Source organism: Anguilla rostrata, chromosome 10 (genome assembly GCF_018555375.3).
Source record: "Anguilla rostrata isolate EN2019 chromosome 10, ASM1855537v3, whole genome shotgun sequence".
NCBI classification, from domain to species: domain Eukaryota; kingdom Metazoa; phylum Chordata; class Actinopteri; order Anguilliformes; family Anguillidae; genus Anguilla; species Anguilla rostrata.
Window position 1 is genome coordinate 21524337 of NC_057942.1, and position 27446 is coordinate 21551782.

At 41.5% G+C, this 27446-nt stretch overlaps 1 protein-coding gene across 2 annotated transcripts; it reads left to right on the top strand.

Annotated features, from left to right (window-relative positions):
• The first annotated feature begins 493 nt into the window (after nt 1–493).
• Nucleotides 494–26868, top strand: LOC135233746 (nucleus accumbens-associated protein 2). Of its 2 annotated transcripts, none has more exons than XM_064297594.1 (6): nt 494–820; nt 15974–16819; nt 18491–18667; nt 19039–19144; nt 19512–19609; nt 19719–26868. In XM_064297594.1, exons 2-6 carry the CDS (start codon nt 16009–16011, stop codon nt 20276–20278), a joined length of 1752 nt encoding a protein of 583 aa, XP_064153664.1. In that variant the 5' UTR covers nt 494–820; nt 15974–16008; the 3' UTR covers nt 20279–26868. The 2 variants fall into 2 exon arrangements, with proteins under 2 accessions (XP_064153664.1, XP_064153665.1); XM_064297595.1 differs by lacking the exon at nt 494–820 and adding an exon at nt 14293–15380.
• The last annotated feature ends 578 nt before the right edge of the window (nt 26869–27446 follow it).

Here is a 27446-nt window from a genome sequence, read left to right on the forward strand (position 1 = left end):
GAGTGAAAGAAATTTGTTGTTGGAGGTGTGTTTTTGTTAATGTAATATTCATTCAAATTGTTTAACAGCTGTACTCGAATATCTGTGTTGGATATGGTACAAAACATTCTGAATAAAACAAATCAATTTAATTGATAAAGTTAATCAATCAGTTGAACAGTGAATTGCTCCCAATAAGATGACCAACTTATGTGTATTGGGCCTACTAAATTTTTTTTTTTTACAAGTAACTTTCAGAAACCCATTTACTCACATCACTTGTTTACACAACATTTAAGTTATTTTGAGTTGTGCAAATGTTATCTTACCACCTATCATCATCACCACGCAGTACCTACCTACTGCCTACTGATCTATTACTTTATCAGATGGCTGATGGAGCATAGGCTATTTGAGCTTTTTATTGAATGCATAATGTCGATTTTGGCAGGCTTCTTATTTTAGGATTCCATAGTCCACTTCTACTACGTATTTCAGTGCAGGTACTATATAATGCCGTAGCCTATCTTAAGAAAGATATATTACTTATTCTTGTTTCCGCAATACTGCTTGAGGACATTGAGTGTTTTCCTTTAAAATTCGAAGTGATGTCCGAGAGAGCGTAGTTCAGCTGCCGTTCTTACTAAATGCACTCACTTCCTGGACAGGGGAACCGACAGACAAATAGGCAGAGAGAGAGAGTGAGAGATCAGGCAAGCCCGCAAACAAGAGTAGGGCCCTAGGAATTTCAGACTCCACAACTTCGCGTGATTGCATCCGAAGAAATATCGGAACGCCAAGGACGAGAGCTGTCTGCTTTTATGGAGGAAAGACATAACGGGTAATTTCTTTTCAGAACTGCATCACGCGGAATCTATATTGTTTAACGTTTTACCTTGATTATAGTTTAATTTTAATGCAAATTGAGCGATTTAAGAATAATAAATATACATTTAAAATATATGAACGGGATTGTTCAAATATGTTGATCTATTATTTGTTTAACGACAGATACGCGCAGCCCATTGTTCTTTGCATTAGGTCTGCTCTGCGGTGTTTCCTCGTTTGACATTGATTTGATAAAGCAACTTTATTCGTGGCCATAAAAAGCGGGGGACTTATGTGATGCCTGTCCAAAGCAGAAATTAAACACTTGCTGTAATGTTCATCTGTAAAGAAGGGATATTGTGATTTTTCGGATGATATTCATGACGGTGAAACGAATTAGTGTTTACGTTTTACACTGGTATAGTGTACTCAGACTGTCGCTCACAAGTTCATGGAAACGTCATACACGCACGAGTCCCTGTCGTACACACACAGAACAGAGACACGATCGAAATCAGTATGCCCTGAAAACCTAAACGATTTTAACTACTATCAAATATATTTGTAGTACGATCAAAAGTTAACTTAACCTCTTCGTATAAGTGGAATGTCAGGTGTTATTGGGTGCATTGCTAGAATATGTGATTTTACTGCATTTCGATTGTCCAAGAATGGGTTTAAGAGTATTGGATTTTCTCAGGGACCGCTCAACCACCAAATTTGTATTCAGTCCAAATTAAAATGTGATTATAGTACTATCCAACGTGATGCACGAACAAGGTAGGTCTCTGTGGGAAATACTTGAACACATAAAAGACAACGCGTACATTCGCACCTACGGTCAAAATAAAGCACTATTAATTCGGAACATCTTCCCTACTTTGATGGAGTCAAAAACAAAAAAAGAAGTAGAAATGATTGTAAGGTGTAGCTACAACTCGTGAATGAAGACGTTAACTAAATTATATCAGTGCAGCTACTTGTAAACAATAGAAAGCAATTTTAAATGTTTATAAATCAGAACTTAAAGAAATATTTTGGGTTGACTATCGTAGTTGAGATAGATGCCAGTCCTACTGAGTAAAATGTCCAGTGTTCATTCTACACGAACGGAGTCTGTATAAGTCCACTCCACTCCATAGTGGTCTCATATAAACTCTGTAAGAGCTGATTTTATGCGGAACATTGAACATTTCACCGTGTACGACTCGTACTTTTCTGCCTTAAGCAATTAATGTGAAGGACTCTGAAAAGACAGTGTTCTCAAAACATAGCCTTACTTTGACTTTAGTGTTGTGCTGCTGGACTTTAGGATAATAAAACGTGAGAATGAACTGCAAATATAATTTATTTCTATTTAGTTTTTCTTATGAAATCCTGTTCAAATTAGTGCATTTCACATCTGCATACTGTACAGAAATGCTGTGATGTGCATGTTAAATCAGTGATCATCGTTTGAAATTATTCGTATCAGCAATTCATGCATTTCAGTGCTCTAATAAGGAATTTGCGTGTAGATTCAGTGGCCAAAGGGAGGAGTAAAGAATGAAAAATGATCAGGGAAGTCTCTAGAAGCTGATATCATATTTCACATCATACATTGAACCTGATAATCTTGAATATGCTTTTATCCTCAAAGTCTGTCTGTCACCTAGACAAAAAGCTCACACAAGAAACTGGGCAGGTGTGCTGATCGGTGTGCCTGGAGGGACAGATGGGCCTCTGTGTGGATCGGATGGACAGTCTGAGTCTGGGATGAGTCATATAGGGTCACAAAGATCAGTGACTCAGCTTTTCCTATGAGGAACAGACCCTTTGAAAAAGTCCCTGGGCTCTTGATCAGCAGGTTCAATACATGACATGAAATAATTAGGTTACAAGAATGCACTCTCTTAAAGATAAGGAATTAAATATGTATTCATCTATTTTGGCTAATAATTAAGTTTTTTTAAAAAGTCTGAAATGCTTTTCTAATGGGGTTAATTAATCCTCTCTTCTGTATTAGGAGAACTTGCTATTTCATGTGTGAAATGTGTTGCTATTTTCATGTTTTTTGCATCTGTTTCTTTATATGCAGTGGGACTAAATCGATCATATGATATATAAGTTAAATATGTGTTAGTTTTGGGGAACAGCCCCATTGCCAAAGCCTGGGGTGTAGCCACATTCACAGCTCTGCTGTGATCAGTATGTATCTTCCCTCAGTCTCATTATTCATGGATCAGTGTCACTGAGTTTCTCAATCTCTCTCTGACTCTCTCTCTTTGTCTCTTTCTCTCTTTCTCTCTCTGTCTGCCTCTGCCTCTCTCTCTATCTCTCTGTCTCTCACACACATACACACATACATATGAAACACACATACACAGGAACATACAAACGCTCATGCACATACACAAGCACACGGTTGGTCACTCACATGCAGATGTACACTGACATGTGCATGTTCACACTAGCACATACGGATGCACATACACAGACTTAGACATGGACATGCAAACCTGCGCACGCATACGCATAGAAACATACACACACATTAACACTCAAGCACCCTCACTTATTCTCAGATTTCTGCAGCATCTGGCTCGAGTCTAAGGAAAGTGGAAAAAAAACAGTGTAAGGTCTTGAGCTGATTGTCAATTTGCCTAGCGCTAGACAGACATGCTTTGCATAACAAATCTGTCTGTAACTCTGACGATTCCCCCTGCTTCATTACTGGTCTGAGCGCTGCATCTCTCCTCGACTCTACCCCACCAGTTACTGTGTAGGCAGAGTGAGAGGAACTGTACAGCCTGGCATGACATAAAGATGGGGGTTAGGGAGGTTGCCGTGGACATTTGGGCCGGTCCTGTTTAATATGGGCTGCGCTTAAATTCTTTGTAAGGTTTATTTGTTTTCTTACCTTGCTTTGTTTCCTTAATTCCTTCTGAACACGATGCAAGGAAACATGCAAGAGAGGGCAGTGGATAGTTTTCAAAAGAATTTGAATGTCTTCTTTCACTCCACTGTCATTCTGCTGTAACATTGATCAGGTGTGACGTTGAAACCTCCCAGTGCATATGTTTGATTCGAATATATTTTGACCAGATGTAAATCATAAATAGTATTTTGTAATGGAATGGAATTTTGTATGGAATGTTAAAAAGTTATTACTATTTACTGTAAGATTTGGTTAAAGGTTCAGTTAGTATAATTTACCTTATTTTGGTTTGCTACTTATTTGCTATTTCCATCGCTACAAGCTATTTATTGATGTTATCACAAATTTCTGTACAGCATCACTCTTTGTGAGTTGTGACTTGTCATTGTGATTTACATACATTTGCAGAATCTTTCCTCCATTCCTTCCTCATTAGTTACGCATATGCATCTACTTCTGTCTCAACCTTTTAATTGCTTGTTTGAAGTAAAGCGTTTCGAAAATTGCAGTATGTCTCATCCAAATCGCTTCTGCAAAGGATTTGCCTTTCACCCAAGGAGGTGAACCAGGACAGGCCATATTTTCTTCCTTCATTTATTAAACTATTTGAGTGTTCCTTGTCCTTGCAGCTAATTAGACCCCAGATCTGTTGCAGTCTTGTGCTCTTGGACAGTGCTGCATGTGAGGCATGTAAACAAGACTGCCTCACTGGCCACTTTCTCATTCCCAGACCCTGAGGGAACAGGCACCAAATGCTTTTCTTTAACTGCATATCTTGAGGCCAGATGTGCAGTACCACTGGTGTGGTGCAGCAGTGTGGATCAATGGATTATGGATTGCATTTTTACATTGAATGCTTGAATGTCACACTTTTTTGTTCCCTTGAGTAAGGCTGTGGCCGTGTGGTGCATCAGGAAATATTCTCTCTCTCTCTTAGCACCCATACAGATTTCTCTCTCTCTCTCGATATAGCTACATTACTGCCACTATAGCACCACAAATGGAATAATAGGACATGAATATAGCATCAAATAACAATAAGAAAGCTTCCCATTGCAGTATGCAGAAACAGATTGCCAGATGTTTCCCCCCATCCACTTCTCAGTTGAAGATGGTGTGGAAAATTTGCACTGCGATTCCCCTACATGGGGTTACTCTCTGTCTCAGTTGCCTGATGTTCACTGTGAATGTGCTTTTTTTCACATGTTCCCTGTTAGAATCTCAAATCTCTTTTTAAATTTATGTCTTAAATTTCTTTGTAGCACTGATAAAGTGGGTCTTTGTTATGTAACTTCATGTTTGTATTTTTTAGTGTTTGCCAAATTTTTTGATGTGTTTGTTTGCTTATTTTCTTATAGAAATCTTTCTACTTTAATGTTGTTGTCTGTCATTCAGTCTCCCCGTAGAAAACAGTGTCTGAATTGTCTTCTCTGAAAACATTAGGGCTAGATGCATGCCATTGGATTCATGTTATATAAATTTGGTGCAGAATGTCACAGAGAATAAGAGAGATTCATAATAAAGCCACAGTTAAGGTTTTATCACCACCCACCCTGTTAGGCTGCTACTGTAGCTTCTCCCTCACAGGGTTGGTGTTAAGTCTGTTATCTTTTCCTCACAATCCCGTTTTTGTGCTTGATATTGGATTTTATTTGTTTTATTTTTATTGTATTAGACAGGCAGTCTGTGGGAAATGTGAAAATGTAGTTTTGTGTCACACTAGCAGGTTTACAAGAATATTAATAAACTGTGATCAAAGTTTTCACAGGTGTGCCATTAGCTGGTGTGCCATATCAGTATGAATTGAAAGTTCTAAATCTAGACTTAATGTTCTGCCATTGTATGCATACATTGTGACTTTGTGTATGGATCAGCATGTTGGTTCCTAATCTGTGACTTACATGAGACTGGCCCCTTATCTCCTGTCTCTTGAATGGGTGTAAAACTCTTTGGTACATACTGTATATACAGTGTGGTTTGTAAATATATGGACAGTAACATAATTTTTTTGTTGTTTTGGCTCTACTCTAGCACATTTGATTTGATAAAACACTGACTGCCAGCTTTAATTTGAGGGTTTTCAGTATTCATATTGGGTGATCTGTGTAAGAATTACAGCCTTTTTATATGTAGTCCCCTCTATTTTAGGGGGACATAAGTAATTGGACAAATTAACGTAATATCAAGTAAATTCATCAAATTTAATTCTAAGTTGGAAATCCTTTGCATTCTATGACTGCCTGAAGTCTGCGACCCATAGACATCACGGGGTGCTGGGTATTTTCTCTGGCAATGCTCTGCCATGCCATGTTTAGGTGATTAAATTACCCAGTCAAGAACATTCCATTTTTTTAGCCCTGAAAAACTCCATCGTTGCTTTAACTGGTTACACCTGCACTTTGAATTGAATTCACATTCTGAAATAAATCTATGGCAGAATCATTTCATTTATTTATTTCGGGTGATTTGGTCTCATGTGGAGATCAGAGCATGTGCTCATGCTGGCTCCAGGGGGGAGTGGCAGTCATTACGGGGACTTCATTATTACTTTCACTGTTTCTATTTCCTGTTTCATGTGGCCAGACTGTGTGTGAGGCGCTTCAGAACAAGGAGGGAAATCCACCTCTGGTGTCATTTTCATTCTGGCTGTGGGGCTTAAGCGCTGTTTAAGAGTATGGCTGTGCCTGTGGTATTTAACATCAAGGAATAATGGAAAGTTCTGTTTACTTGAATATTTTCTTAAAATATTATTTAATTTAGGTCTCTTTTTTTTTGGGGGGGGGGGGGGTATTTTATTTTTGGTGTTTCGCAGTGATAAATGAAATCATGACTGAACACATCCAGTCATTCCAGCACTTCCATATTTTGTTTTAAAAAATTAAGGAAAATGAATGTATATGGCAGTATAAGTTACAGTATACAGTACAGGTCAAAAGTATTAGGCCACCTGTAGTCTTTAGGTAGAGAAGAATTCAGTAAATATGTGCACATTTATTGAATTATAAACCAAAGTACAACCATTTTTTCCACATTTCTATTTACAATAACAAGAAGATTTATTTTGCTTAGAATAAACGTAGACATCAACACTGGACCAGAAGGATTGGGAAAAGGCAGATGCACATCATTTTTAGACCAGCCGATCATAGTTGCCCTTTTATTGTATTCAGGGAAACTGGTTTCTCTCTAGCTATAATCAGTTCTTCTTGTATTTGTGGTGCAATTTTACAATGGTCTCTTTTGCTAGACACCACAAGATATTTGTCCATTGCCTCTTGATCTTCCTGTTTTTTTCCTGTTAGCATTACTGCCTATCAGCTGGACCCTTCAGAGTATGTACTAAACACTCCACCTGGAAGTCTTACGCTTCTTTGCAAATTCTTTGCAAAACCTTGCCACAACATGATTCCCTGGCCCCGTACATTAAAGCTGATCGCTAAGCCAAATGCCTTCTTCTTTGCTGTATTTCTTGTAGCTTTAATGAAATCAAATAAATACCATTGGCTTGTGGTGTATTTTATTTACAGCACAGGCCAACAGTATTAGGCTACGTGCGGTTTAATAATAATATTTTACTCAATTTAATTACCCCTCTGCCTCCCTCCCACCCCCAGTTTGCAAAATGATTGGATAGATTTTCAATAATTGGTTTAATTGTAATTTTGAGGAAAGATTATTTTTTTAAGTACAACTCCCCTTTTTATGTTATTATAGGTAGAAATTGAAAAAAAATGTATACTTTGGTTCATCATTCAATAAACGCACATATATTAACTGAATTCTCTACCTAAGGTTTAAAAAATAAATAAAAAACACAGGTGGCCTAATACCTTTGGCTTGTACTGTATATATGGCAGCATATACTAGCATGGGTTTTACAGTTAGACATCAGTTCAAATACACAGTGACTCACTCTACCACACATTACTATTTGAGCTGCAAAGAAACAGTGAATATTCCCTCCCTTACAGTCCCTTAACAAGAGTGCCCACATATCCATATACATACACATACATATACACACAGATACATATACACACTATATAAACAATAAGCATATAAACAATATAAAACAGGAGGCAGTAACATAGCCAAGCCAAATGGGGGTATTATTTATTCTGTAATTTTTTCACAGTTTAGATTCTTATTCTGTACTGTTTGTACAGACCAGTACCCCTCCACCCACTAAGGTCTGTCTCGTATACAATATATCCCATCTGGTGTAGAGTCATGATTCATGGTGCATCGTTTTTTGCTTGAAATATCAGGATAAAGAGCCACTATCATTGCTGAGCAGTTTCAGCAGGAAAATGCTGTGTGTTGCCTGGCAAAGAACGTATGACTAACGCATGACTGCACTACACACCCAAAGACGGAAAGGTACCTTTGGGCTGCAGGGGTATTTCTATCCACTGAATAGATTGGATCATTGCATAGCGGACAATCAAGAAAGGGATGTTAATGATCTTTGTTAGTGTGTGTGACAGAGATAAGCAGAGAGAGAGAGAGAGAGAGAGAGAGCACATGCATACACTGAGCAGTGTGAGGAACATCCTTCAGCTACAGACAGTGATGGTGCCCCCTAGATTTGGAATTGGAGGTCCTAAATGGTTTACGCATGGACATGTTTGTGGGAGTCTTATTTGTTTCTGTGGGAAATCATTTAAAAAATTGCTCCCACAGCAAGACATCTTAAGTTTCATCTTTATGTAAGGACTACAGATTCGGCATTGGGTCACATAATTTGTGGGCCATAGAGAGAGTTTTTGTGAGATAATAGCCAACATTATTGCCAGGTGTAACAGAAAACATGTGACCAGAGGGGGCAGTTAACACTTAGGACCACTTTAATAAGAAAACAAAAAGATTACCTTTCATCCACACAGGCTTGCTAAGGCTAAACTTTCTTTTACTGGTGGCTCACTCATTTAAATGCATCACAGCTAAAAGTGGCCTGGAAACTACCTTACAGGGTTAAAGAGACTTCAAAGCAGCAAATTAGTAAATTATGTATCTGCTGCCGTTGTGAATCAATGAAATGGTGTGCATTTTTCATAAATCAATGTGGAAAGAAAGCATAGACTGTAGTGATAAAATAATACTGTTTTTTTTCTCTCATATGTTTCGAAGGCACAAATTTTTCTATTTCTGATTAGCAAATCACCTCTTTGGCCAGGATTTGGTTTGTTAAAATACAAATGGATGCAAATTTGCCTTTAAATTGCAGTTTGATTAGTTAATTCACACTTAATTTTTAGCTTATTTTGATTGCTGATCTCATCAAGTTGTGTTTATGAGGAACCAATGAACACTTGCAAGTACAACAGTGGACTGGATTCTTGTGTTTCATTATGAAAATAAACAAAAAAACATTCACATCAAGCAAAAATGGTGATGAGCCATGATATGAGCAACAGGAGAATTAGTTGCCTTTGCTGCTGCCCACGTGTAAGGCTTGGTGAGCCCAGCAGAGCCCTTGGTGATCACTCAGTCACTCTGGGCACATAAAAAGGAAAAATATATGAAAATGATTCAGAACATCTCATAATTATTGTATTATACACCCTTGGCCATGTCAGTGTTCTGGGACAGCAGGGTGGAGTAGTGGGCTCACAATTCACTGCCCAGATTGGTATATTTCTTTGGAACCCTGGGGTAAGGCGCTTCACCTCTAAAGCTACAATAAATACCCTGCTCTATGAATGATTAATGGCAGTAGCCCAAAGGGTTTGGGGATAAGAAATCTTCCTTCCCCCTCCATCTATCTCTCTCTCTCTGTCTCTTTCTCTGTTTCAATTCAATTGAATTCAAATCAATAATCCTTTTTTGGCTTGATAATAATATAAATATCCTTTGCTGGCATTAATAATACATGAATTAATAATGCTAATTAAATGCTAATAAAAAGAATTAAGAATAATGAGAAGGGAAGTACACAGACCTGTCATTGAAGTAATAATAATAATAATAATAATAATAAACAAACAGTTATACATACCTCATATAGCATGCAGTACACATGTCATTTTTCATTTGTTTACCCGCTGTATCTCTTGCTCTCTCACTCTTTCTCTCTCTGCAGTTATGCTGACTCATATAGGAAGTGGAGAGCCTTGTCCTTTAAAGGCAGAGTGCTGCAGCTTTATAAATTCCCTTTTTATGGTGTTGAGTGGCAGTGCTGTACAGCACAAGTGCCCCCCTCCCATCCCCTATCCCCATGCAGAACACACTGCACTTCCAGAGAACTGAAACGCACTGACAGGCTGACTGCGGATGCTGTGTGGCTGAGTCTGTCCAACTGTCCCCCCCTGACCCCCAGGAAGGGCATGTCTCTGGGCTTGCACCACCAGGCCAGGCTGTCCGGCTTCTGATACAGAGAGCCTGTCAATGCCCGATTTAAATGAGAGAAGTAGTTTTACATTGAAGTAGGAAACATTAAATATTAGTGCAGGAAGTGTTAGATATGAGTCGTGTGGCTGTGTGTGTGTGTGTGTGAGATACTCAGAGTACACTGTGAAAAAAGAGCTAGACTGTGAACTGCATATGAGACTTTCTATCCCCATACTTTGTTTCATTTATTAATTGTTTTTTTAATCATTATTCATTATTATAGCACTAGTAATTCAAACAGTGTTTGCAGACAGTCTAATCCATGGAGCCTTTCATTTTTGAATACATTTATAATTAATAAACTATTGCAACTTATTCAGATCTAAAGTAATGCCTGGTAACATTTGGTTGCAAGCCCAGGATTTTAACCACAATGCCATAATTATACCTGAAACGGTCCATATACAGTTAAATGCAAATGTATTTGGACAGTGACACAATTTTTGTCATTTTAGTTCTGTACTCCAGCACATTTGATTTGAAATAAAACATTGAATATGAGATTTAGTGCAAACTGTCAGATTAATTTTAGGACATTTACATCCATATCAGGTCATCCATGTAGGAATTAGAGTCCTTTCATACCAGGTCCTGCTATTTTAGGTGAGGAAACCTAATTGGAAATTGGCTGCTCAGCTGTTTCTTGGTCAGTTTTGTGTCTTTCCATCATTAGTTTAAACACAATAAAGCTGCAAAAGGTCCAGTGTTGATTCTAGGAATTTGCAATTGGAGTCCTAATCTTGTTGTATCTCAACATGAGGACCCAAAACAGCCAGTAAAGCAGGCCATTGTGGGATGGAAAAGAGAGACATAGGAAAAGCCCTGAGTGTGTCAAAAATCAACCATTTGGTAAGGATGCACTGGTGAGCTGAGCAATAACAAACAACCTGGTAGGCCACAAAAGACCACAGAAGTGGATAACCGAAGAACACGGATGACTGAAGAATAAGAATCAGTTGTGAAGAAAAACCCCTTTTCAACTGTCGAACCGATCAGAGGGTTTACTGCCAGATGCAAACCACGCATAATCCTCAAAAACATAGATTAGAGTGCATAAAAATGGTAGAGTTTTAGAACAAAGTCTTATGGAGGGATGATATGAGTATTAACCTGTACCAAAGTGATTGAACGAGGATGGAGTGGAGAAAGGAAGGAACTGCTCACAATCGAAAGAACACCCCCTCATCAGTGGAACTGGCTCACTTGTCTTCATTGATGATGTAACTGCTGTCAGCAACAGAAAGATGAATTCTGAAGTGTACAAAAACATATCTTCTCTGATCCAACCAAATGTTTCAAAAGTCATTGTACAGTTTTTCATGGCCAAAAAAGTGGAATATTCTTGCCTGGCCTATCAATCCCCCATTCGGAATCCAACTGAACATGTGTTCACTTGCTGAAGGCATGACCAGGGTGGGATAACTAATGTCTGGTGATGTCTATGGGTCGCAGACTTAAGGCAGTCCTTGAATGTACTAAATATAATTACTTGTTTCAGATTGTATTAATTAGTCCATTTACTTTTGCTCCCCTAAAATGGAGCCTATATAACACGGGCTGTAGTTCCTATACATATTACCCAATATGGATGTAAACACCCTCAAATTGGGGAGTTGGAATAAGTGACCTGCTATGACCCTGAGTTACATCACATCAGAAGAGTATTAACACAGATACTGTATTTAATGCTCATATGTTCAGCCTCATGTGCTTAACGTTTGAGATTCTCCGATGCCCATCACAATGCTAAACATGTTCTGATTTGCTGCATCGCCATGAATATTAATGTACATTTGCACACATCCACAGTAAGCTTTCTCAGGCACAGCAGTTTCTTTAGCAGGGTTTCCCATGCTGGGCTGTGTCTACAGAAAAGAGAAGAGGCTGCATCAGTCTTAAAGGGTAAAAAAATCTGATGAAATCTCTTCACTCACAGAAACCACCACTCGGCCTCAGGAGAGCAGTCTGTTCCCTGCTTCTGTCTATAAAATGAAACTACGACATTCCAGTGTCTGTCTCAGCTTCTCACACACTTCCTCTCACCCTCTCCTTGCCTCTGTGCCCCTCCAAGCTGAAGCAAGCTCCTGTAATAGATGTAGTCTGCAGACAGTTGTCAGCTGCGCCATGTCTGAAGTCAAGTTCAATACCCTCCCAAAAATAATCACAAAGCTTTTATTTGGCTTTTCTTTCCATCCACCAAACAGCTCCAGGGTGATTTTTCTATAGATGGAGTGAGCAGAAAGCCTGCTGATGTAGTCTGGCAAATTTTCCTGAAGTCTGGATGTTGGAAGCGGCCTGTGTTCTGGGGGTGGGCTTGGAAGAGTGAAAGAGGTGGTTCACTCTGGGGTGCGGGCCAGAATCGAACTTCTGCCCAAAACAGAAAATTAATTTTTCATCTCGGTATCAGGTTCTTACTCTTTATTTATTCATGTTGATCTCTGTGAGCCTAAGATGGTGACTGCCGCATTGCACGGGCTGGCTGGCCTGTAACCCAACCAGTGTTGAAGGAAAGGTAGATTTCAGGGCGGAGCAGACCCCGATGCCTTTGTTCTGAAGCAGTTTAGCACATAATTAGGCACTTGTGCTCACCCTGACTTTGCTTTTTTTGCTTGCATACGCTGCACCTGTCACTATAAAGCATACTCTAAGATACTGTGCCTCACTGCAAGAGATACGGGCAGAATCTCTCTCAGCTCCTTTGATTTGACATTGATGTGATCCTGGAGTGTTTACTGTGGAATTCTGGATTTTAATGTTGTCCTTCACATGTACAAATGCCACAGAGAAATGTTTGCTTTTTTGTTTTGTTAACTTGCTCCAAAAAAGTCACAGTCACAGATCTTAGTCTGACTAGCAGGATGGTGGAAGTAATTGTGACCTGAAGTGTGATTTAGTGATTTATTTCTCAGTCTCCCACATACAGACTATCTGACACTGTCTTGTAACTCTGTGAGGGCTAAAGTGAGGGAGGGGAGGTCAGAGATACCCCACGGCCAATGGAGCTGACCTAGTGGACTCTGATCTGGAAGTTGTCAATTAGAATGCATCGTAAGTCCAACTCCCTGAACAGGATTTCCAGCTGAAATAGTTTTTAGCCCAGACTCACCTGTGCATCATAAGCCAAGTGAATAGCTCTGGACTGGTATGCATGATTAATGCCTGTGTCATTTTAATGAGGATCCTGCTGAGCAAAAAAGGGAACTGGTGCAGATGGGAGATCCTTAATGAAAACTGACATTTTTAAAAACAATTTAAGTGGTAGAGAATGCTTAGTGCTGTAAAAGGTTGTCTTTCCTACGCAGCTGCACTCTTGGATTTGAGTTCGGAGCCCCTGTCTGTCTGGTACAGATTGCAGCCAGTGTGAGGCAGAAGATCCTGAGCCCTGATTGGCTGCCCTGTTTCTAGGGAGCCTGGGTGGAATGTGTTGTGTCTGTGCAGTCAGACGTAAGCACAGCAGCAGCATTCAGATAAAGAGGGAGGGAGGCTATTCCACAGACAACTCTTCATTTCTTTCTCCCTCTCTTTTTGTATGTGCTTTACCTCGTTTAGCACAATATATCTTTTATGGCTTATCTTGGTCTTTTTTCCACAGCAGTTCAGAAACAAGATTTTCAGAGGTGCAGCCCCCCCAACACACACAGACATACACAAAAAAGGTCCTGGTAACTACTCCATGTAAACACATTTAGTTCACATCATTCATACACTCAATTAAGATTCACACAACACAAAACTGATGTTGTGGTGTATAGTTTTAGGATGGGTGTGTGTGGTGCAGGTTGTTTAGAAAAATAGCGTGAGGTGTAGTTTTAACAAAGACTTTTTGCTTGTGGAATGTGTAATTTCCTATAGAACGATGTCTAGTTTTGCAGGGGTGTGTTACTCGGCGGAGCGGTGCTGGATGTGTAGTTTTAGGGTCTATATTTAGCATGTTATTCCACGGGCCTGACTCATCACACCCTGCACCGCGGCTCCTGGTGGTCGGACGCCTCACACATACATGTCTACGGGCTCCTTTCCCAGCATGCTGAGCGGCAGCAGGGACTGCATTGCAGCGTTGTGCACTCATTGGTAGAGAGGCAGCAGCCTTGGGGGAAGAAAAGGGGGGGGGGCGAGGCTGTGGGCACATGACTCATTTTAGTGCTCTGGAGCAGGAGAGGATGGAGATTTAGTTTTAAACAGGAGGGTGGCAGTCCCTAGCCTACCATCAGAACCTTCCTAAACACAATTATGTTTATTTTTTAAAACTCATGTCTTTCAAGTCTGTTCTTAGCATTTTTTGTGACATGAATTGCTAGTCTAGGGGTGGTTGTGTATGCTTGGGTTGACACTAAGCTATGACTGGTGAGAGTGTTAGAGCTGGTGTGTCTCAGTTGGAAACACACCTGAGTGGAATGGGAATACACACACACACAAACACACATACATACATATGCACACACTCAGACACAAATGCACATCACATAGATTACTGTACTAAGGTACACATATATTACTATACTAAAAATAGGTGCTCAAAACCACTTTCAGGGATACGCACGCTCGCAGGCATTTTCACTTTCAATAAGCATGCTGTCAGTAATCTCACTGTTTCTAAAGCCTGCTCTTGTGAAGCCTCATCTTAGCACACCTGTCTCTGTCTCATTGCTATATGACCCACTTCCATCTCTGTTGGGCAGCTTTCTCTCTGTCCTTAACTGACTCCTTCCTTCCCCTCCCTTTCTCCCAGTCTCTTGTCAGGCTGTAACTGTAGCCTCTCTCTCTCTATCTCTCTCTCTTTCTCACACTCTCTCTCTCTATCTCACACACTCTCTCTCTCTCTCTCTCTCTCTCTGATGTATAGATGCTGCATTGATTCCACACAAACCACCCCCCATCACTGATATGCTCTCAGCTGCAGAACTTCTTAATTTCAGCCTTGAAAGGAAGACAAGGAAAGGGAGGGAGGGAGAGATAGAAAGAAAGCAGAAGAGACGGGAAACTGGAGAGGGAGGGAGGGACAGATAGTGAGCAACAAAGAGACAGAACTGGACAGGAAGGGAAAGATAGATAGTGAGCAGGAGAGAGAGAAACAGAGCTGGGGATAGAAGGAATGATAGACAGAGTGGGAGAAAGGGGGCAAGAAACAGCTGGAGAGAGAGGGGGGTTAGAGACAGAGAGGGAGAGAAAGTGAGGATTTGGGTATGATTTTCTGGGGTGCATGAACATGAAAAATCTATATTATCCGTGCCTGGCGATACATCTTCCTACAAACTGAGGACCACAGGTCAGATTGTATGGTGATTATGATGATGATGATGATGGTACTGGTGATGTTGATGGTGATGATGATGATGATAATGTTCATGATGAAAGTGATGATAGTTGTGATGATGATGATGATGAAAGTGATGATAGCTGTGATGATGATGATAACAAAGGTGAAGATGATGGTAGTGGTGATGATGAGGATGATGTAATGTAATGATAGTTGGGATGATAATGATGATGATGAAGGTGATGATGATGGTAGAGGTGATAATGATGGGGGTGTTGAAAAGGAGCTCTGGGGAGGGAGGGGGTGCGTTCACAGTTCACATAGTGGTTGTGATGCTTAATCATGTGAGCATGAGTGAGCAGCACGCTGCTGGGAATTAATGGGAGGCAGTAGCAGCAGGGATGATGTTTATCATTGACATGCTTGTGTCAATGCTGCACTTTTCTTCTGTCAGAGGTCTCATTCAAAGTCTAATGGACACTGAAATTAGGGGATGGCATGTGCTCATGTGATTATATGAGTGTGGACCTGGCTATCTCAGTAACTCTCCCCTCATCTCCCACCCCTCTGTCCACCCTCTGCTTTTCTCTTGGCTTCCGCAGATCCCCCCCCAGCTGGTCCAGTCCCTGGTGAAATCATGTCCCAGCTCCTGCAGGTTGAGATCCCAAACTTCGGCAGCACAGTGCTGGGTAGCCTGAATGAGCAGAGGCTGCTGGGACAGCATTGTGACGTCTCCATCGTGGTGAACGGGCAGAGCTTCCAGGCCCACCGCTCGGTGCTGGCCGCCAGCAGCCTATACTTCCGCGACCTGTTCAGCGGCAGCTCCAAGGAGCAGTTCGAGCTGCCGTCGTCAGTGGCGCCTGCCTGCTTTGCGCAGATCCTGTCCTTCTGCTACACAGGGCGCCTGACTATGGCGGCCAGCGAGCAGCTGGTGGTGATGTACACGGCGGGGTACCTGCAGGTGCAGCACATCGTGGAGAGGGGCATGGAACTCATGTTCAAGGCTAACTCCCCACACTGCGACTCCCAGAGCACCGCGCAGGATGACCCTGGTTCTGAGCCCCACAGCCCCCCCCCGGCACCCACCCTGGGCCCTCCTGGCTGGTCACTGTCGGCGCCATTGGCAACGGCAGGCATCCGCAGGATCAAGCAGGAGGCAGCCGAAGCCCCCGTGACGGCGCAGGGGACCGGGGTCAGGCGGGGCGAAGGGGCCATGGGGGCCCGGCCTCAGAGGAGTGGCTCACTGTTTTACACGGGGGTGGGGGGCCTGCAGCCATATCCCCTCACCCCTGGGGAGGGCTCAAGTCCGGGAGCCTCCAGCCTGCCCCCCACCGACAGCCCCACCTCCTACCAGAACGAGGATGAGGAGTTTGAGGAAGAGTCATATGACAGCTTGGCCGAGGACGCGTACGGACAACTCTATAGCCGCTCTGCCAGCACATATGCCAGTGAGTCCTTCAGAAAAACACCAATGAGCTTTTACCCCCCCGATTGCAACGCCGATTCTAACTACGAAGGGTGGGGGGCCGGGGGTGCAGTGTAGTAAAATGGTTAAGGACCTGGTCTTATAACCTAATGGTTGCAGGTTTGATTCCCAGGTAGGATACTACCATTGTAACCTTGAGCAAGGTGCTTAACCAGCATTGCTTTAGTATATATCCAGCCATATGAATAGATACTTTGAAAAAAATTCTAAAAGTTGTGGTGTAAGTTTCTCTGCATAAGAGCATCTGCTAAATGCCCGCAGTGTAAAATGATTAAAATTAAAATTGTTATTAGTAAAACTAATAACAATCTAAGATCAATCAAACTTTACTTTTCATACAAGTGAATCCAGTTCAAAGTACTATCCATACAAATGAAAATGTGATTGACAAGAAACAATTACATTCCCACACATTTTCTGCTTGAAAGAGAAATTTATAAAACCTTGTAAAATGGACAAAATAATTTTAAAAGTTTTACTCTGGACACAATGGATCTCAGGAAAAACTGAAACAAGTCAGTCAACATCTGATTAAAGGGAATGTTAACCTCACAAGAAAAGTTCAGGGTAAAGTGTGTTCTATTTTCAGCCACAGAGTAAACTTTAAATTGGAAAGAAGTGAAGGCGTTAGAAAGAATGTGTCATGAAAAAATGTTCATGTGTAGGAAAAAATGTTTATCACTCAGAGTGAGAACGTACAGTCACAGGGACATGCTGCAGCCCATAAGATGAAGTAGTCAAGGAGCTTAAATTTAGGTTGTGCATTCTTGTTTATACCAAAATGATATTTATCTGTTACGAGTCAACATCAGGTTAATACATTCACACCAAGCGTCTTTCAAAAAACTCCAGAGTTTATGAAAACAAATTTATGACAAAAGTTTGGGAGTGCCAAAATGAGTTGGCTCCAGAATGTTAAAAATAGTAATGTTACTGTGTGTATTACATTACATTACATTGCATTACAGGCATTTATCCAGAGCGACTTGCACAACTTTTACATAGCATTTTTACATTGTATCCATTTATACAGCTGGATATATACTGAAGCAATTTCGGTTAAGTACCTTGCTCAAGGGTACAACGGCAGTGTCCTACCCGGGAATCAAACCTGCGACCTTTCGGAAATATGAACAGTCACGTTGACAATATCCCCAGCCTAGTCAGTATTTATTCCAGCTATGAATCTTCCTTCTGATCTGAAGATATCAACAGTGTAAGATGTCCAACCAACCTCTTCTGACAGGGAGTCATTTCATTAACTATGAACTGCTTCATTTTTCTAATTATTTGTGATGTCAGAGGGTGACTGTGAGATATTGGATTAGTGTGTGTAGTGTACTCATTTGTAGAGTTGTGTGAATCGGGGAGATGGGGGGCAGACCTGTGTTCTTTGTCATATTTCACAACTGTAACTTTAACCTGTTTGCTAAAGTATGGCTCACACATACAGTACTACTAGTACTACAGTACTAAACAAGATTGCATCAATGCCTTGCATCTGTACCGGCTATTAATGTGCCTGTGAGAGACACCATGGGGTTGGTTCTCAAGTTTAACAGATCATGTGTGATTGTCCGTAGAGTTTATAAGAGATGGTGTGATTGGTTAGTCTCACTCTGTCGCCCCTTAGTCCAGGACAAACTGGAGGTGTCGGGCATGCCCCTGTCGCTGGAGAGCCGCTCCTGCGTGCTGCTTCGCCGGGACCTGGTGTCACTGCCAGCCAGCCTCATCAGCCAGATTGGTTACCGCTGTCACCCCAAACTCTACACCGAGGGGGACCCTGGGGAGAAACTGGAGCTGGTGGGAGGTATGGCACAGCGCAGTGTGATACAAAAGTTCTTGAGCAGTCCAGTGTGGTACAGTGCACACAATGCAGTGATGCATTAGTGTGGTGCAGTACGTGTGTATGTGTATCTCATGAAAAACATACACATACTCACACATACAAACCACTATCTATAAGTCATTCATTTAAACTGGCAAAATCTAGGCCTGCCATTAAAAGTATTGATATCAAAATGAGGCCAAGTTACTGTACTACAAATAATATAGGCTATCTTGCCTCACCGAAATTAAAGAAGATGTATTCCAAAGCAATGCTACCCAATGGGGAGTTTAGGTCCAGTAAGCCTGGTATTTGTCAGGCCTCTGTGTAAGATGTGCCCCTGTGTGTCTCAGGCACTGGCGTATTCATGACCCGGGGCCAGCTCATGAACTGCCACCTGTGTGCTGGAATCAAGCACAAGGTGTTACTGCGCCGACTTCTGGCCACCTTCTTTGACAGGTGAGGGGAACATCCAGCTCAGTCAAGGGCGTGGGGTTCTGCTGGACAAGGTTTGGTTCTAAGAGAGGGGCGGGTTCTGGGCTTGTTGTGTTGGGGTAAACCAGGCATGCAGCTCCAATTGGAACTGTGTGTGTGTGTGTGTGTGTGTGTGTGTATGCGCGTGAGTATGTGTGTGATTGTGTGTATTTGTATATATATATATATATATATATATATATGTATATATGTTTTTTTTTTTTTTCACGTGTGTGTGTGTTTTTGTGTGCGTGTGTGTTTGTGTGACTGTAGGGGCTGTAGGGGAGAGGGGGGTTCTAAAGTGGCACATGCAGCAGTCTCTGGTGGTTGATGGAGGCACTGTCCCATTCAGGAACACACTAGCTAATAGCTGTGGGACAGGAATACGTTCCTCCACCTGCGATCCCAGCAGAAAACCACTCGACAGCCGTGTGCTCAACGCTGTAAAACGTGAGTCTCCTCTGGTCTCTGCTTAAGACATGCACACACACACACATGCACACACACACACACACACACACACATTAAAAGCCCCTCCTCTCCTCTTTCACTGCTGCAGTTTACTGTCAAAACTTCGCCCCCAACTTCAAGGAGAGCGAGATGAACGTGATTGCAGCGGACATGTGCACCAACGCACGACGCGTGCGGAAGCGCTGGCTTCCCAAGATCAAGTCCATGCTGCCTGACGGAATGGAGGTGTGCAGGGGCGGGGCCTCCACGAATGTGGCACACGTGATCGCCAGCCAGGCCGGGTTGGCCTTGCCCTTCGAGGCCGACTTCAAAGCCCTGGTGCCATCTGGCCTAAACTTCGAGCAGCAGCTGTACAGGGATCGCAAAGAGACCCATAGAACTCACCTGCAGCTTAGCAGGGTCAGCCCAGGGGTAGGGCCTGCGATGGAAGGGGTGGAGCCTGAGCTGAATGCAGCCCAGGTGGAGGAAGAGCGGGAGGGGGAAGATGAGGCTCCCTTGGAGGGTGCAGAGGGTTCGGCGGGTGTGAATCTGCCTAGTCCCAAGGAAGAGGTGGGGGACAGGGCGGGGGGTAGGGGCTGCCAGCCCTCCTCCCCTGAGGGACAGCAGGGGGAGCAGACTGGAGAGGGGCTGAGGGTAAATGTCCAGTGAGTCCCCCTGTCTGCCCAACTCACTGTTCTGCCCATCAAAAGGGCCTTGCAACCTTATAAATACAGATGATACACGCATAACCACACTAAGGAGCAGAAACACTCATACGCACACACACACAGTTTGGGGGGTTAGGAAAGTTTCTGAGAAATGGGCAGAGAGATGAATACTAGTTCATGGAAAACACTGTGAAAAACAAACAGCAGGACAGTACCCAGAATAGATTGGAGCTTGTAAGAAGTTACTACTTCTACAAGATCAGTGGACTGAAGTATCCGTCCATCTACACACGGATTTCATAATGTGTACAGCGACAGTAATAATGATGAAACTGACTTCATTGACTGTAGATATTATACTGAAATGCAGTAAACTGGGCGGACTGAAGTCGGGAGAACACAATCGCATGTTTTTTTCTGCATTTACGTGGCAGAGCACAGCATTCTGAAGAAAGAAGGGAAATTGCTCTGCTTAGTGGAGGATGAGAAACTTTGGTCTAAAGCAGAATTACTTGACACTTAAGGGTCAACAAAGGTTTGCCAGTGAAAACAGTGAGAGATGGCTGCCGTAGCATTTCCTCAGCAGACTGCCTTATAATGTTTTTGCTTTAAAAGTTTGAGGCGATGCATAGAGGACTGGACTGGCAGCTTTTGTGTGTTTAATCCCTTGTCAGAAAAGCACTGTCTCAGTGTGGAGAGAATTAATGCTGTTAGTGTGTGGGAACTTCCCTCTCCCCCAAACACACTCACACACACACACACAAACACACACACACGCATGCAAACACACACCCGCACACACACGAACGCACGCCCATTCTGACTTTCTGAAACACACACTCACACATGACCTGAAATATACTGACACATACACACACATACAAACACATGTGCATACACATACACACTCATGCCTAGTGAGTGGAGAATGAAACTTTGAAAAAATATTCAGAGCTACCATTTACTAACAGTGACTCACTGATTTAAAACTTTTTAAATCATTGTGTGGAGGGAACATTGATTGTTTAAAGCCAATGAGTGAGGTACTGTAGTTCCACCCCAATATGGGGTTAACAAAACGTCATTCTGGTATGCTGATTGGAGACTCTAAATTGCTCATAGGTATGAGTGTGTGAGTGAATGGTGTGTGTGCCCTGCAATAGATTGGCGGCCTGTCCAGGGTGTATTCCTGCCTCTTGCACGCTGGGATAGGCTCCAGCACCCCCCGTGACCCTGCTCAGGATAAGCGGGTATAGATAATGGATGGATGGAAAACCTCATTCTCCCATCACTACTCATGCCTTCTCAGATCCCACTTATACACAAGTGCACACAGTCTCCAAAAGACAAACTTTTGCATGCAAAGCTAATCAAGAATAAAAGAATCAAGCCATTAACTAATGTTCAAGAGAAAAGAAAAAGTGCTGCAGTTGCCTGAAGATGTGCTATTAATTATTGTCAATGATTATGAGCCCCCCTTTTTTCAGTTGAAACTTACAGATGAGGAAAGATTCAGGTGAGGAAGCTAAGGTTTAGCGTGTCAAAGTGTCAAACCCCAGAGCTGAAGCAGACTCAGAGGCTTTTAAACTGAGCACGCTCTGTGTGTTTGAACTTTGGACTCTATTGATAAAAAAATACCCTCAGAAATCCCATTGGCCAATAGCATTTGCACTATGAGAGGTGAAGTCTTTGTGAATGGATTGTGGGGTAGGGCACCACAAATGTTTACTCTCGAAGGGTCACTTTCGGTTTCCTGCCCTTGAGGCCATGCGCAGGGATATGTACTGGCCAAGCAGTTTGTTTGGAGTATCTTTCAAAGGCATTTTTCTATTTATCAGAAGATCCAGGGGCATAATTAATGCTTAAATGCTTCAAGTTATTTGTACGACAAACGTAGTTCCTGTGTTCTTTCTGCCTTACTCTGCCCACCACGCTCCCCCATTTTTAACCTAATGTAAACTCTGACGTACATCTGTACTTTGCTTTCTCCCAAATACCATTATATTGTATTTATATACTATGATTTCTGCTCAGAGGGAATGACCCAGTAGCTGTTTTACTTTGAGAATGCTTCAATTTGCACATTTGCCTTCTATTTACAAGGGTAGAATTTTTCTGAAGTCACATAAAATTTTACTTGTCGCATAATACTTTACTTGTCTGTGTGTGCGCGTGTATGTCTGTGTGTGTGTGCATGCATGTGTGTGTGTGTGTGTTGGGGGGGGGGGGGTCGTTCAGTTATGATGCACGTGATTGTTAAATTCCATAACTTGTGCTGAAAATGTCCCATATTATTAGGCCAGTTTTCCTCCTGTAGGAAGTAGCACTGTCATGAGCTAGACAGGTTTTTATTGCACCGAGGGAAAAACATGTATAGCAGTGTCAGAGAAATGACAGTTTAAATGTTGGCTGTAAAAGTGTGTGTGTGTGTGTGTGTGTTTTTAAAATATCTTTATACAATGCCCTCCAAAATGATCCATACCCATGATATACATGAACAAAAAAGACAGTATAAAATACATAATACAAGTACTGATCTGTATTTAAGTCTCAAACATGGGAAATATTCCACGTTAATTATGAAATTAAAATAAATGTATGATTTTTTAAAACCTTTATTTTCTTAAATGTCAGAAATATTTACACCCTAGTTTTCAATATTCTACCATCCCTACTTTTACACTCCTCTTCTATAGTGTTCTATGAGGTTGTTGAACACATTGGTACCCAGACTTGGACTACTTTTCAATTCGAACCACAACCTTTTTATTAGGCTCAAGTCTGGAGACTGAGATGACCATTGCAAAACAATTCAACTGACAGTTAATCTTGTATATTAACTGGAGCTTGGTCAGTTAATTCTGTATTCTTGAATTCTGATAGTCCTTGCCGAAAGATCAATTTTCAACCTAGTTGGAGCCTTTGGGCAGGACAAATCAGGTTTTTGGCCAAAGTGTCTTGCTGGAGTTCAAGATTCCATTGACCATAACAGGAGCATCAGAGCTAGGAGATGCAAAATAACCCCATACAATCAATGATCCATCATGATATTTCCATGTAGGTATTACATCCTTTATGACTTAAGCACTCTTCTTTCTATGCCAAACCCACTGCTGGTCTTAAATGATCGAAAAGCTTGAATTTGATCTAATCTGTCAAAAACGTGCAATTCCAGTCAGACCTTTTCATTTAGCAAACTCCAGATTTTTGAAAAGAGGCCTCTTTCTGGCAATCCTTCCAAAAAGCCAACTGACTTGGAGGTGGTGTCTGACAGTAAATGTGGAGATTGTGAGCCTAAGATGAAACCACGTTCTGTAAATCTCTAGCTCTTATATAGGGGAGACATAGCTCAGGAGGTAAGAGCGGTTGTCTGGCAGTTGGAGGGTTGCCGGTTCGATCCCCCACCCTGGGCGTGTCAAAGTGTCCCTGAGCAAGACACCTAACCCCTAATTGCTCCCACCAAGCTGATTGGTATCTTGCTTCGCAGCCTTTCACCGTTGGTGTGTGAGTGTGTGTGTGAATGGGTGAATGAGAGGCATCAATTGTAAAGCGCTTTGGATAAAAGAGCTATATAATTGCAGTCCATTTACCATCTTGAATGTTCCTTTGCTTCCAAACCATGAGCCTCACTGTGCAATGGTGCAGATACACTTGTGTCCTCAACTGGGCAGGTTTACCACTTTTACAGCTTAATTAATTGACCTAACAGCAGAAAGTGCTATCTATAGCTGTGCCATTTTTATTTGCAACCATCTCCTGACTTGCAATGTTCAGCAACCTTTAATTTAGTTTCTTCTGAGATTTCTTTATGTCAGATGGATAACATATGGATTTCTACATTTGTGTTACCTTGTTTTTAGTGGACCAGAAAGCCATAGGAGGCCATGTTACGGTTCCCACAGATGTTAATGCCCATTTATTTTTATTGGATTTTATTAAAAAGAATTATTAGGGGTATTAATAATTGACAAATATCTTTTTGGAAGAACGTTTTTCTGTGAGCAATTGTATACACAAATATACTTCTTCCCATTCTTTTGAACATACAACTAATTATAAGTATTGTTTATTGTATAGCTGTATAGCTTTTTTTTTGCTCATCTTTATGAAGCATGTGAATAATTTTGGAGGGCATTGTTTGTGTGCATGCCTGACTGAAGGATTGCTTCATTGCCAAAATTTCCCAGAGGTTGACAGTCCTGGATCATTCCTTCTTTCTGAGGAGTTTGTGCTAAGTTCCCTGCATGTTTGTTAGTTGTTGTCATGTCAGTGAACAGGTCTTCCAATGTAATTTGTCAAATACGGTCCCTAAGACGCTAAATGCTTTAATACCTCCAGTCCTCTTTTACTCAAAACTAAACTGAACTTGTCCTTAAAACAATACACTTGGAGGGACACAGGTGCAATACTCTTAATCGCTATTACTATTTAGGCTGATTAGAATCACAGAATGTTCTATCAACAGAAAGAGGGAAATTGACCTTTCTGCCACCCACAGGCAAACCCTGGAGTGTTTGTATCTGTGTGTGTGTGTGTTTGTGTGTATGCCCGCGTGTGCATGTGTGCTTGTGTGTTCATATCCATGTTGTGCCTGAAGTCCCTTGGCCTGTGTGTTCAAGGGGAGCCAAGTTTAGTGCTGTGGGCATTCAAAGCATATTTATGGATTACTCTATATAAACTGGAGGAGATTAGACTTGATGAGACAGACTTGGCAGGCAGTTGTGTGCTGTGTATCATGATGTTCTCTGCACAAAATCACAATTTCTCACCAGCAAGTATGAAAGGAGCTAGGCCCTGTCACCTTAAGACACATTCTCAGTTTGTATACCCAAAATAAAAGGAGAAGAAAGAGGAGTCAAAGAGAGAGTTAGAAGTTATAGAATTGCTTCTCCTTGACTCTATACAGGCCTTGGAGTACCCATTATTTGACCTGGGACCCACAGAGTTAGAACTGGTTTTACTTGGGTTAGAAATACTGTATATTGTATAAGGGGACATGAAGCACTTAATATGACTTGGTTCATTTGCTTTTTACCATGGATAAGACCAAGCCCTGCACACAAATATGAACCCGTATTTGCTTGAAAAATTTTTTTTTGCAGATACTAGGTTGTGACACCACTTGGTTGATTTGTCTGAGCTATTCCTATTACTAGACTGCTGACTGTCAATGAGCTGAAAATGAGTATTACTAAACAAAACGCATTCAAAACTGCCCACCTGGATGCATCAGTTCCTCATAGCAGGTAGCCAACTATCAGCCAGCAAGCCTGTCTCTTCTACTCATAGACCATAGTAGTTTTGCCCTCCCACCCAACCACAGTTTCTGGCTTGCGGTTTGTGGTCTGTAGAACAAATCATCCGCATTCATAAAAAACCTTCTTCTCCACATAATCTGTCTTAATAACAATGTGAATAATAAAGTGGTCACTGCAGACTCGTCACCCCGTCCCACAGTTGGACCCATTTCAGAGCAGCCAGCCAGCAGCGCAGGTGTGGTCTCGTAAAAAAAATGAACCGGAATCATATTACTGAGTGCTTCATATTCCCTTCAAGGTAGCAGAATAGCTCATGGATTTTGGGAATAGCTGCAGACATAGGGAATACTGGGAATTGATTTTTTTCAGAGCTTGCACTATGTCTGGATATATCTGACTGTAATTGCTGCCGACATGTGAGGTGAACCACCCAATGCAAAATCAAGTGTAAATATGACATCAAGTTCAGACAGTTTATATGATCCCCAGGTTATGAGCTTTGTACATAGAATCTCCAGGGTTATGGAGATAGCAGTAAAAATGTATGGATGAATGTATGTGTGTATGTATGCATCCACTTATGTCTCTAATGTGCGTGCATGCACCTCCGTGTGAGAATTAATCTTCCGTATGTATTTATGTACCATAATCAGATATCACAGAATGAAGTCTGTATTGAACGTTAATAACAATGTAATGCACTTTACAGTTTTTAGTGAGAGAGATATGAGAGGAGCCCTGAAGAAAGTGCTCAGAGCAATGAAAATCAGGAGGAGAAAGGAGGCCCATTGCATTGTGGGCAATGCAGCTGTGAACAGCATATGAGTCAGTCTGGCAGATGCTGGTGTTTGAGAGAGCCACCTCACCCTTAAAGTTTGGTGCTTTCATTGTGCCTGTGACTGTCAGACACCAGTGGACTGATCCTCACATACGATTGACCGAGCGAACGAAGAGGAGTGAGAGACTTTCCACTTTTGAGCAAGACTTTCAAAGAGACTTTTTGAATTCAGCGGGGGCCAGAAGAACCGAAATATCAATTTTTAGGAGAGTTTCCTGCCGCTGGACACTTCCCCGGACCAGCGAGGATGTCACTGATGCGCTTGGCCAGACAAAACACATCATAAGCAAGAGCAGTGGAAAAAAAGAGCAAAAATTCTACCTGTCATGCATCATAAATACAGAGCAATTTATTGTTATCTCCTGCCTTTGTGTTTATTTCAAAGAAGCCTTCAACCTCTCTGGTTTAGTCACAGCGTGATGGGGGTGAGAGAGCAGTGTATTATTTCAAATGCAATACTCATTTGCTTTTTAATAAAACTTACTGCAGCAGTCAGCTCTTGCGTCTTACTGTATCGATTCTCTTAATCAATTCATGGTTTTATCTTTTTTTAATTGTTAAAAATAATGAGCAGGATATGATTTGGGACCCTCCAGCTCACCCACCCAGTAAATTATATATAATCTATACAGTAATATATATTATATATAATTATATAGATGGTATATTTTGTATGTAAAAGTATTGTGACAGTGACACAATTTTTGTTATTTTGGCTCTGTATTCCATCAGATTAGATTTAGAATAAAACAATGCATATGAGGTTAAAGTACAGACTGAAAGCTTTAATTTGTGGGTATTTTACATCCATATTGAGTGACCCATGTATGAATTACAGCCCTTCTAAACAATCGCATTATTGGGTTGGCCTGGCTTTGAATATGGGGTTGAAATGATGTTCTATTTTAGTTGTTTCAGAAAGATTTAGCCTGTTTCTTTCAATCTTTTTGTTTGTACTGTTAAAATTATATGATATATATATTTATAGGTTGCAATTAAACCTTTAATATTTTCTCAAAAGCTCTGTGTTTCACACAGACCCTCCATCTTGGTAAGCAGGTGTGTGATGTGTG

Excerpts from the sequence above, each read along its gene's own strand:
- LOC135233746 (XM_064297594.1), top strand. The coding sequence starts at position 16,009 with ATGTCCCAGCTCCTGCAGGTTGAGATCCCAAACTTCGGCAGCACAGTG. Across the intron at positions 16,820-18,490 it reads CTCTGCCAGCACATATGCCA|TCCAGGACAAACTGGAGGTG; the intron begins GTGAGTCCTTCA and ends GTCGCCCCTTAG. Across the intron at positions 19,610-19,718 it reads TGTGCTCAACGCTGTAAAAC|TTTACTGTCAAAACTTCGCC; the intron begins GTGAGTCTCCTC and ends TCACTGCTGCAG.